Source organism: Haliotis rufescens, unplaced genomic scaffold (genome assembly GCF_023055435.1).
Source record: "Haliotis rufescens isolate VD_foot unplaced genomic scaffold, xgHalRufe1.0.p SCAF_11, whole genome shotgun sequence".
NCBI lineage: Eukaryota > Metazoa > Mollusca > Gastropoda > Lepetellida > Haliotidae > Haliotis > Haliotis rufescens.
Window position 1 is genome coordinate 176,345 of NW_025963791.1, and position 12,774 is coordinate 189,118.

Sequence of the window (12,774 nt, forward strand, 5' to 3'; positions counted from 1 at the left end):
ACAGGTATGACAGACTTCTATAGTGTCAGGAGGTTCTTATTCTTCCGCTATTTGTGACAAATGTATATTCTACTCATCCAGTTTAAAAAAAGACCAGCTTTCCAATGATATAAATTGTCCAGTTACTATCCTCACTGCTACTGGTTGTATTAGCTCAAGTCTGTTTACATCATGTTCATTACAAACTTCACAGGCATATTCCAATATATGTCAAATAAATGTCATCAAGATACTTGAGACAGAATTTTTGCTTTGTTTGTATTTCAGTTTTACATTCAGTCAAACTTTATAGCAGAGATAATGACATATATCATGGATTAATTACCCAGATTTCGAAATAGTTGTACACAGGACTATTATAGCTTGCGTGGCAGGTCCATTCCTGAAGATGCTCTCTAATGACTGTACAGCTGCTTTCGAATACTTTGACACTACTTCAACGGACAAGGAATTCAGCAGGCGACTGCAACATCTTGAATAGTGATACTGGCGAAAGATACTTCTAGCGCTTGCTAAATCTGAACTAGAAATGCCCTCCATGTGTTTTAAATGTGAAAATTCTGTATCACATACAAATTCTCTAAATTTCATCAACATTTCAATATAATTATGACTAATTTTGTCACATGACAACCCGTTCTCGATTTCCCGAGCCATACGTCGGATCTCAGACAACAAAGGTCGTTGCTCTAGATTTTCCATTTCTTTTAAAGTAGGGACATTTATGAAAGTCTTTTCAACCATTCAAATTTGTAAACACAAGCACATGTCAGCTCATATACATCCGCTTCCGCAAATGTTTAAACATATGACTTTCTTTAAGACTTATTATATACTTCATTAAAAAACCATTTATTTTTACAAAAACTTGGAGTGTGTTATCTATATCCAGTAGAATACATATATTTCTATAAATTATACATGTTAAACTTGGTAATATTAGGTTGGATAGGGCAACAAAAGGATAATATATCCTAAAGGAAATTATTGTTTTCTAGTAGTAGTATTTAGAACGATACGTTACTACTTCCGTTACGCATGCGCACAGCCACCTAGTTACCAGTAGCGGAAGGCAACTGGAGCTAACATTTCAACACATTATCTGATCGTTTGTCGGTGTTAACGCATCATTTTCCGTACCTCAAAAGATGGCAGAACAAACAGAAGAGAAAAAGGCAGACACCGATTCAAAGAGAGTACATACGTATCCTCTCATCAGGGTAAATATCTTGATCTTGAAATTTGGCGCTCACAATCTTTTGTTGTTTACAAATTTGAAAATCATTTCAGACATTTGGATATTGTTTGAGTAATTTGTCATACCACCAACGATGATTCGAATGGTCATAACTCATTTGTAAGCTTTCGCTTGAAAGAAGTATTTTTATAGCCATACTCAGTCATCAGCATAATGGTAACATCTAACTCAGTTTTTCCTTGGTAGTCGTTTGTGGAAGTCTAGATTTGTCATGGTGTTTCATAAATTAAACATTCTCAAAGTAGTATGTTCATATTAAAATGTGATGGTAACTGCAACCAAAGTTCACAAAAACCCACCGTAAACATGACAAGCCTGTCTGGTTTGTTTGTTTGTTGTTGAACGCTGCAACCCAGTGATTGATATCGGATAAGCATCAATCCATGCCATTAGGATATAATAACATGCATCAACCAAATCAGCGAGCTTGACCACCCTAACTCGGATCTTCATGGGCATCGGTCTGGTAAAATTAAGGGAGTCAACTCTCATTGCACTAGTATGTATTTTTGACAACAGGCACACTCGGCCAAAAATGATAACATTGGAGTGTATATTATCCACCATATGTACACGCACTGACACCTATTTGGATACTGAAGCTAAGGTTTCGCACAAATTTGAATGAAAAGTGCTTGAATTTTACCATGTCTAATGAAAAGTGCTTAATTCTGTCGTTTTGAAATGAAGTCAGTTTAAAATGTTTGGACTGATATCTAGACTCCATTTGAATGCACCAGCTGTGCCATCAGTGTCCAGTTCAAAGCGTATTTGGAGACACTGTTTCCAAAAGTGAATGATCCCAACACAAGTAATTAACATTCTGTATTGACGTCTAGTGCAAAACGCTATGTGTAGATCACAGTTGAGCACTTCCGTTAAAAAAATAAACAGTGTTTTCCTAAAAGCAACACACAGTTTATATGGTTCTGTTGACTGGCATTAAGGAAGTTCAATGTTCACTGATTGGTATGCGGAAAAGATGTCAACAAACTTGAAGTCAGATGACAAAACAAAGGCTGTAGACATGAGGAGTGTTCGGAAGCCTATCAGTGCGTATTGGGTTGTGTAGGCCTTCAACGAAGAGTTGCATGGGTGGATTCTGTCTGGACTGTTGGAGTGTTCAATGATGCCTAGTTTGACACAAATGGGTAGAACTCTTGACCCCAGCAGTGATAACTCACTGGATGCCTATTGGGTAATTCCTACTCTTTGAATGACGTTATATACTTGTTACAACTGCTGCTCAATAAGCAATGTTTTTGTTCATATTCAAGTTGGTATTTCCGCTATCCAAAGTGTGCAGTGAGGCCCTCTTATTGTTGATAGTCATTTTGGAGACATAACTGCGAAGTTTAATTAATGCGAACAAACACCACTCACATTTTTTGCATTTAATTCACGATCGCGTTAATTTCAAGATTTACAGTAGTTGTGAGGGCCTTAACATTGACATGTTCATCGTATTGATAATTGTGATTAAATAAAATTTTATGTTCTAAACTGATATTGATCATGGCAATGTATGTAAACATTTGATCAGGGCATTGTTCAGTTGTCAGTGAATCAACAGAAATGTGAGGAAGATAATGTATGTGAGAATGAGATAAAGGTTAATCTTGTTGCTACTTTGTTTTAGCCATTGACAAGTGAATTTGTGATAACTGAGATGGGAACTTACTGCCATTTGTAGAACATGCATATTGGGTTCCACCATTGTCAGCTGACTGTGTTCATTGTTTTATTTGAAGCATTCTGATATGAATGATGAAATGAAGACTGAAGCTATGGAGTTGTGTGTCACAGCCTGTGAGAAGTTTGCCAGCAATAATGAGGTATGAACCCAAGTACAAGACACAATCCATTTTCTTCCAGAGTAATCAGGTTAAGGAGAGAAAAACAGGTCTATATTCAGTAATGGAATATTCAGAAAATGATGATCAGATGAATATAATTATTTGAGATAAAAATACAATAATAAATGTTCAACAGTATGTTCAGGTATACATTCTATACACAGTACTTAAAGTATGCTATTACACTTTTCCTCTCTCAAAATACGCCTTTTGTCTCTTTTACTCACCCCACCACCACCTGAAGCATGTCCGTCCGTCTGTCCTCTGTCCATTTCCATAGCAGAACTCCAAAACTGTTGAATAATTCTTGTTGAAACATGCTTTATACAGATCAGTCTCGTGGTTAAGAGTACCTTTTGATGACTTGTAACTAGCAGCACACTCCCACAGTTGGCACATGATCCGGAAGCAATGACGTCACTTAAGAGCACATTACTGCTTTGTCAGACAGACGTGTATTTGAGGGGATTAAAGCTCTATTGTTTCCTGCATCCTTTGATTGTTTATTACATTATTTTTTTTCCTTTATATTGCATTGTGTTTATGGTTTGTGTCTTTTATGGTATTCCCATACGTATATTATAACGTTTACCCAATTGTTTATGGCTCTAGTCACAGAAATATTACAGGCGCCATTTTGAATTTGCCAAGCGGCCTCGTACGTCTGACACCACTGAGGCTCCCTCCCCATCGAGATCAACGGCCCGTTGCAGTCCCCTACCGACAATCTCATCCCCACCACCGGTGACACCCTATCATGGGCTTGCAACTAGTTCCACCCTGCCCTAGCACGATATGGTCTAACCTTACATCGCTTCCACATGACCCCATGTTGACCATCCTCACTTCAGCCTTAGGCGAGGACTTCGCTAAGCTCTATCTCATGCCATCGTTCAAGGTTCGTCGTTATCGAAGGGATGATTTCTGTTCACTCTTTTGATGTAGCTGACCAAGTTCACATATTGGATGACGACCTGCATCGCATGGCAGGGTCTTCCAAACCTACCACCATTCGCATGCCAGATACCCGTCTTGCCTTTGTTGAGTCAGAGATATACCGATCACTCGGCTCTTGCCTTCTCTTCCAGAGCTATCGACCGGGATCTGTGTGAGTTTAGTCTCAACCGGATTGACCATCTGTGGATTATAGTGTTGTTCCACCTCTGACCAGTCAATTACATGAGAAACCACTTGCATGCTGCACTGGCGGAAATTACTACCACCAGACATTTTGGATATCTAGCACATAAGGAATGGGATTCCGAATTTGGGAAATTCCTCCTGCATCAACCCTGGTCTGGTCCCTCTCTGTTTAACGGAGTCATCACCGCTACACACGCTCAGGTTTCCCGCTTCACGAGGGATGAGACGGCTCTCAAAGCCCTAGAGCATGTCACTCAGCAGGCATCGGCCAAGTCGTCCAAGGGCAGTTACCAGCCTCATCATTGTTCCTCCCTCAAGGACTCGTCCCAGCATTTCTCTTCTATTCAGAAGGGGCAGAAGGCGTAGTGGAGGAAAGGCCCAAGGTTCCTACCAGGCTCGATATGATCGCCAACCTAGCAAGCTTGCCGATCTGAAGTCCAAGCGTTGACCTGTTGGACTTGAACGACTGGGTTCTCCCACCCCCAGTCATTCTGGTTATTGACACACCTGGAGGTTGGAGACTGGGCCAGTTCGTTACCACTGTCCTCCATCAGGGGTACCGTCTATCATTATTACTACAACCACCTCTGATGCCACCTTCTCCTATCAACATCAGCTCCTGTGCGACAGCATCAACACCCTGCTCCACATGGAGGCTATAGAGATTGTACACGACCCAGGCCATTATCCTGGCTTCTACTCCCCCGTGTTTCTTGTACCCAAGAAATGTTCCATCATTCTTCCACAATCTCTCCATCTTCAATCAGCGCCTCCTAGAACATCCCCCAACACTCCCTGATCAGCCTCGGCATCCATGATGCCTACCTCCATGTGTCTATCCTCCCAAGCGACCGACTGTTCCTCAGTTTCCATTACAGTGGTACCCATTACCAGTGGGCGGTCCTACCATTTGGAATTTCCACCCACCTTCTTCCTGCCCTGTATCAGGCCTGAACTCAGGTTTCGTCTTCACGCCTGACACATCTGCAGAAAGCCTTAGGGGCCCAGGGCTACTCCTCCAGAGTGCCCAAGGCTATTTCTTTAGCCCATCGTCCGTCCATCTGCACGGAAATTGTATGACAACATGTGGGACTCATTCCATGCCTTTTGTTCAGACAAAGAACAGGCTCTGATAACCAAGTAGACACAATTTATGGATAACATCTTCTTTAATACTGTAAAGGGAATATTTCGGTATAGATCCTTGTACCGTTGTCAAGCAAGATCTGATGACAGCGTCACCCCAGTTCTTGGCTGAAGTTCTACTTTTTCTGCTCAGCAAACGTTAGTTGACAGGTTCAGTCATCGTACATACCTGGTCGCCATTCTGGGTGATCGGAAAATGACGAAAATACCAGAACTACATGCTTTGCCCCGCTTGTTTTGTCTTGAAGAACAGAAAGCCAAGTTCAGACCGGCAGTTTGGGATCTGAAAGTGCTCTTCGGGCGGCTCCTTCCAAACCACGCCATGCATCTTTCTTCGACCTTACGAAAATGACGGTGTTCCTTCTAGCCTTGGCTAACACAGCACAGGTCAGTGAGCATCATTCCCTCGACATTTCTCGCGTCCGGTTCAAATGTGGTACCCATGGAGCCATTATCTCGGGCTGTGCTGGAATTCCATTGCCGGAATCAACTCCCAGGTGAGATCATTCACCATCCCTCCCCTCTTGTCCATCGTGGGTGCAGACAATGAGGCGGAGCTCTTGTTATGCCCGGTGTGGGCATTGCAGGTTTTCCTGCAACAATACAAAGCCTCACACAGGTCTAGGATATACCTATTCCTGTCGCTCTCCCTTGCAGGGGTTAGCCTGAATACTTTTTCCTTCTGGCTCAGAGCAGTCATCCCACAAGCTTATGAAGCTGCCGGATTGGACCCTCCAAGGCTAACAACCCACACAAGATCAGAGCAGTTGCATCTACCATGGGCCTTTATAGTAACTGCTCCATCAAGTCTATCATGGAAGGGTGCTTCTGGCGATCTGATACCATCTTCGCCAGCCACTATCTCCATGATGTATGCTTGGAAGAAGTTGCCACCGTTCAAAGCCTTGATCCCCTGGTGGCAGCCTAACAGGTCACCAATCCCTCATCTATTCTCCGATACCCCTAGCCGGCCTGTCAAACTCTCTGGTATTTATCACCCCAGGTTAGACGTCTCTACTGCGTTCCGCATTGCTCATTATCAGTTCTTGTTTGGGGCTAACCGCCTCATTCTATTTCTGCCGTCTTTTTGGGTCTTCCTGTTTTCCTCATTCTCACTCTCGTCATGAATTTTCCGGTCATCACATCAGATGAGGTGCTGGTACATCGGACCTTGACGAGGGTTTATTATGATCACATCTGAAGGTATACCCACCTGCCGTACTGTCAGATAAAGATGCATTAAGGAGTAAAGCAGGATAAGTTAAAGAAATTAGTAAAATCTAAATATATTTTACGTTTGTATGCTTAACCTGCATTACTACGTCTATATGCCCTCCCTTCACTACGCTGCCTCTCCACGAAGTTCTGATGTTATGTTTGAAGCAGTAATGTGCTCTTATGTGACGTCATCACTTTCGGGTCACACACTGACTGTGCGATGGTGCTGCCAGTTACTGGTTGGAACAACTTTTCTTTAGCAGCTGGACATCTCACAGTTCGTCTTTCTGTCAAAAAATATTAAGGAGTAATGCAGGATAAGTATACAAGTGGAAAAAATATTTAGATTTCACTAATTTGGATGATTTGGGATATTGAAATATACTGATCAGCTCTATTTTTTTCTTTACTGAGCTGAAGGTATCTTATGACAATGAACCAAAAGTGGGGTAGAAATAGCCAAACTCCATTTCCGAATTGCTCTAGAGGGGGAGGTAGGCGGATAGATCCTCTCCTGATGACTCCTGTTTTCATGAATTATTTATGTCATAAAATATCATGGAGAGAAAATTGTTAATGCATTCATTCATCACATGAATATTTCTTTAGAATTCAAAACAGCACTTTGTCTTTCTGTAATACAGTTGAGGTATTGTCACATGATGAATTTTATACATGTGTGGAGCTTTGATGATGTGTTTCGGCAAGAATGCTGTATACTGGACACCTGCCATTTTTGTCAGGGATGTGCATGAGTTCCTTCCTCGGTAGACACCATTCCTTGCCACCTCGAAACAATAACAGAGTTTGGGGGCATGTTTATTGATGAGGTTGTCGCATGCCATTATGGAACTTCTACTTTTGAATACTTTTTCTAGGTTGATGTCAATTTTTCCATGTTTATTGATTTTACAGATGTTCAATTTCGAGATTTAATCATATTACACCTTCAAACGCAAGCAGAGACATTTTTCTGCTTATTTTGAGCTTTATGGCTCTATTTATCAATTCATTTTAGTAGCATAATACAAACATGGCAGATAGGTGTACAGTAAAATGCATGTATAGCTGTTTTTCACATAATCTAGGCCAAACAAACATGTCGATGCGAAAACCCACATCATGGCACTATTGACATTACTCTTTTTCACATAAAATGACACCTTTTATCCCACTGATTACTCCAAATCTTAAGCTTCAGTAAGGGGTGGCATCTCTGTGTACGGAATCCCTAATAGACAAATCAGAATATAAGTATGGAAGTCAAGGGGTCTTTGTCAGACTTGGGTCCCTAGGTTCAAGTGCTATATAGCAGCTAAGCATCCAGGGTCTTCCGGTTCTTTTATTTCTGGTTGACCTGATAATGTTTTCAGGATGTTAGAACCCTGACCTTGATCATGAGTGTCATGAACCAAATATCAGTGATCGACATCTACTGGTTGTGTCTGATCTCCTGCCTCAGTAATACTGATTGCCATAACATGACTGCACTGCTGTTTCCTGTGACATCATCTACATATATTACTTTCCTCAGAATGCTGCCAAAATGATCAAGGAGACAATGGACAAGAAGTTTGGCGCCTCCTGGCATGCAGTTGTTGGTGAAGGCCTTGGTTTCGAGATCACCCATGAAGTGAAGAACCTGCTGTATATGTTCTTTGGCGGCAATGTAGCCATTGTAGTGTGGAAGTGTTCCTGAATGTTTACAGGCATCGGCTGACATCACATGGAGCTGGTCATGTTCCTCTAACTTTGGATCAGTTTGTCACCTTACATTCTACATAATGCATTATCATTCCACTACTGTGTCACTGTGAATTGTGTTCAATGTACAGGTACCTGGGTGAAGGGATATAGTGTAAGCTACAAAAAAAAGTATGGATAAACATCTGCCATACTAAGTTCCATAAACTTTTAATTTAATGCTCAGAGAAGTTTGGGTTTTTTCAAATATTATATTGCTGGATAGTACGTTATTGTGGATGAAACATATTTGGTTTATTGCAAAGGACGTTTATGGTCCTGTGTACAAACATTTTCCGCTAGTTGTACATATTTGTTTTAGATGAGAGATATTGCAAGTATTCTGCAATGTTTCCCTGTCTTTAGGTACAACTACCAGCTTATTGATATAGGTTATCTCCCTTTGTATCAGTGCAGGGAAATATGATATGGTAACATTCCAAATACGAAAGATAGCTTGTGGCATGTTCATATAGTGGATTACAGGAGAACATGCATAAGACTAACTGAAATCAGAAAGGTTATTATTACTTCTAATCATTGGTCAAATATTCGTTACTGGTATGTATTGGAGAACACAATGTCAGTTAGTAGAAAATATACTTCAAAATACTATTCATGTGGTAATTAAGAAACAGCACTATTCAAGTCTTCTTTACCATCTCATTTTGATGCATTACTTGACGGCAGCCATCTTGCAGCATTATAGTGTGTTATACACTTGCCTGCTATATGTCATAGCATAGACCAACCATTGACTGTACCTTGGAGAAGTACCCTTGTGTTATTGCAGTATATATATGCCGCCTTTACAGTGTTTATATGTGTTACTACAGAGTTTACCATCTCCTTGACTTATGACCAAGGTTGATATCACTTGAGCTATGCATTTGTACATAGCAATTCCAGATTTTAGCATTCCATGTACATAAGTTAACTTTATTATTATTATTGATGAAATATGATAATAAAAGAAATTTTAGGACCTATTCGACTGATTGTCCTGAATCAAACATTGAGAAGAGTGTAACGGCAAATGTCCACTGTATACTTGTGGCATGGGTAACCTTGCAGAGTTGTTTTTCTTAGCTATAAGTATCCCTCAGTTGCTGGTTATTGGTCTCGATTCAATCTGTTTGATTCCTGGTGTGTCTGTACCAGTGGTACCAGTGGTTTGTTGTTTAACGCCGCACTCCGCAATATTCCAGCTATATGACGTCAGTCTGTAAATAATCAAGTCTGCACCAGACAATCCAGTGATTGAGATCATGAGCATTGATCCACGCAATTGGGATACGATGACATGCATCAACCAAGTCAGCGAGCCTGACCACCAGATCCCGTTAGTTGCCACTTACGACAAGCATGGGTTGCTGAAGACTTATTCTAACCTGGATCTTCATATGTCTGGTTTCAGTGGTAATCCCTTACAAACTGCATCATTTCCAACCACAGCCGAGGTTAAAATATTTTGAAAATATCTTTGGACAACATTGACTTCCTCATACCCACAACTGAAATCCACTTCCCCAAATACATGATAATAAGATTGATGTGCATTCACATACCAAACTTGTGATCAGAATATATTGCTGTGCATTTGCGTTAAGTTGTGGTCATTTTATACCCCTGCAGGTTATTAAATCCATTATTCCATTTGACCCTTCAAGTGCCTGTAGTTCAAGACACAAACTGGTCATTTGAACAGTTGCCTGAATATACCAGCTGCTCACTAACTGAATGACAAATCACGTGATGATGTCATGTTCAACAAGGTGCTCAGTTTTCCTCTGTGGCACGTGGCATGAAACCGTGTCATATATAGTTCCTCCACCTGTATCATCGCATTTGGGGTCTTCATAACCTGATGAATGTGTCTGTGGTATTTTTTTCGCAATTGAACATTTGCAAAATAATAAAAGGTAAAGTGCCAAATTCAAATCCCACATTTTATTTGAACACAGTATAAAAATGATCACATCAATAAATAAAATATGTGTATTTACATAAACTATAAATACATAACATGATCCATGGGTGACAATGCCTTGACACCATGCAGCAAGATAGAAGATATCCCTTTACCCCACACATGTACACTGTATTTAAAGATAATCCCAAAGTCAGACATACAGGTCTGGGCACAAACAGCACGAAGGGTGATTAAATGACAAAATACTATAACGAAGGTCCATATTTTGAAAACAAAAATGGCCCACAATGCTGTCATGGTGCATTCAAAGATTCACACAGTTTTGTTATCTATCCACAGAAGACAATGACATGAATGTACCATTTTGGTTGATCCCACTTCAGTCATACACCACATTAGATATTGTCATTGCACGTATCGCTACAATAACAAGGTGGTACAAGTGTCTTTAGACACGGCTGACGAACATTGCATTGTACATTGATACTTTATCAAACAGGCGGAACATTTCTTCATAAAGCAACTACATTGATCTGGATATATACAATCAAGTGGATAGAACCGGATAATTATGACACATCTTTCATGGATTTTCGGAATTTCGGATTTTCGGAATTGCAAATCGTGTGTAGAGTATATCCTTGAAACGACAGCAGACGTCTGTCTGAGCACCTGATTCAACACAACACAGAGAGCGGCACCGGGCGATGGAGGGGCGTTCCACTCTGAGTGTTCACAGTTTTTATCTTGTGTCATGTGTATCTATCTCTTGTGCGCTCAGCAGCTCGAGGAACAGGTCAGGGCCCTGGGTGTTGTGCATCGAAATACACTGGCGGAAAAAGGCGAATGCTGTCCCATACAGGCTTTCCCACCCGTTCAGGGCCTCTTTTGGTTCATTCATGTTGGCACTAACGTGATCAATCTCTGCGTTTCCGTCCGACACCCACGTAGACCTGATTGCAGCGACGGGGTACGTCAAACGGTCGCGGGTGTAGTTAGCGTTTTTAACGTGCAGTTCTGTGTCGTCACGTTTCGGATTGATCTCCAGTTCTGCCACACTTGAGTCAACATAACCGAGGTAAAACTTCAAGGAGAAAGGGTCGACAACGACGCTGGATATTGGGGCGTATGGGCGACTGTCCGATGTGCTGAACTGACCAATGACTACAGATGATCCAAACGGTACGAAGTTGACTCCATAGGGAACTATAGCATTGATGTTAGCGAGCCCGTCCTGATAGAGTTGGAAAACCTCACTGAAACCGTCCGTCCAGCGAATAGCCCTGGAAACACTTATTTTTGTTATGTTGTCCCAGGTAACGCCCGAGTCGACACGTGAGACGGTCATCGCGTTAGGTGCGCGCCACCACTGGTCCTCCATCACACCTACCACCTTGGTTTCTCCGTCCTCGTAGATCACAATGTTCCGGTCAGGCATCTTGTCTTTGCGCACGAGTTTCAGACTGTCCACCACTGCTGTTACACCTGGTGGGGTCATGATGGTGAGATTAACGTAGTTCTGGTCATCCGTTACCCATGTAAATTCCGGAATTTCCCATGTATAAAATTCCCCATCATTGGACGCGGGTTGAACCATCGTCAGGTTTCCAGCTCGAGAGCTATGCCCAAGCAGAACCGAAAACAGTGTTTTTGGTTCCTGGAACTTTAAGATGAGATTTGAAGCAACATCTACATCAGACTGTCGAGAAAAGGATTTATCTAGGTTGAACTGGAAGTTCACAGTGGTGAATTTGGCTACATTATCTCCGCCAAATGTCATACGAGCATTACTCACGGCTTGTGGGGTTTCACTGGGAAGAACTCTGAAGTTTCGAAATTCCCAGATAACGTCTGATACAGGCTCACAGCCGGTGGCGTCCTTCTTGTGGTCATTGAGTAGCGTTCTGTATCTCGGTGGGGTAGCCGTCAGGCGGTATTCTGTGATGCTTTCATGGAACAGATGGTAGTTGATGTTTCTGTCTTCAGCACAAAACGTCTTGTGACTCCTCTGAACCAACTCGCCAGAAGGGATGTCGTCTCTTGCTTTGATGCCAGAATACCTGATAGAAGCATCACAGTGGGCCGTGCATCGGAGGAAATCGTCTTTAAGAGACTCATCGTCGACTAGGAGAATCACCGAGTCTATTTCAATACCATAGGAGTCCGTTGACCGGAAGGTAAGTGTGACGACGTGTCTGCCAGGCCATAGTATTCGTGGTTCCCCGATCTGCCCACTGTAGTCGAACTTATTCCAGTTGTGACCGAAGTTGGAGTTGCTATGTGAAGCAAAAGATCCAAGATCTTCGCCGTCCATGTCGACGTCCACAACATCTTTGTCGCCGTCGTTAGAAAAGCGGATGTTAGAAAGTGTGACTGTGGTGTTTTTCCTGAGACAGAAGTCAACTCTCAGAATGTCGCCAGCACGGAACGGGGAAGACCTTGTAGCAGAGGCCATGGTTCGGACAATAGATTCGTGC

The 12,774-nt window shown here is 41.9% G+C and overlaps 2 protein-coding genes across 4 annotated transcripts in view; one reads left to right on the forward strand and one right to left on the reverse strand.

The window, feature by feature from the left end:
* The window catches only part of LOC124113712 (telomere length regulation protein TEL2 homolog), an 80,363-nt gene extending 79,580 nt beyond the window's left edge, over positions 1-783 (reverse strand). For all 3 annotated transcript variants that reach the window (XM_048392093.1, XM_048392094.1, XM_048392095.1), the window contains exon 1: positions 326-783. In XM_048392093.1, coding sequence (XP_048248050.1) covers positions 326-744 — 419 coding nt within the window. In that variant the 5' untranslated portion in view covers positions 745-783. The remainder of the gene's footprint in view (positions 1-325) is intronic.
* A 258-nt stretch (positions 784-1,041) lies between these two features.
* Positions 1,042-9,353, forward strand: LOC124113713 (dynein axonemal light chain 4-like). The gene is made up of 3 exons (XM_046474218.1): positions 1,042-1,220; positions 3,010-3,093; positions 8,156-9,353. Exons 1-3 carry the CDS (start codon positions 1,149-1,151, stop codon positions 8,318-8,320), a joined length of 321 nt encoding a protein of 106 aa, XP_046330174.1. The 5' UTR covers positions 1,042-1,148; the 3' UTR covers positions 8,321-9,353.
* The last annotated feature ends 3,421 nt before the right edge of the window (positions 9,354-12,774 follow it).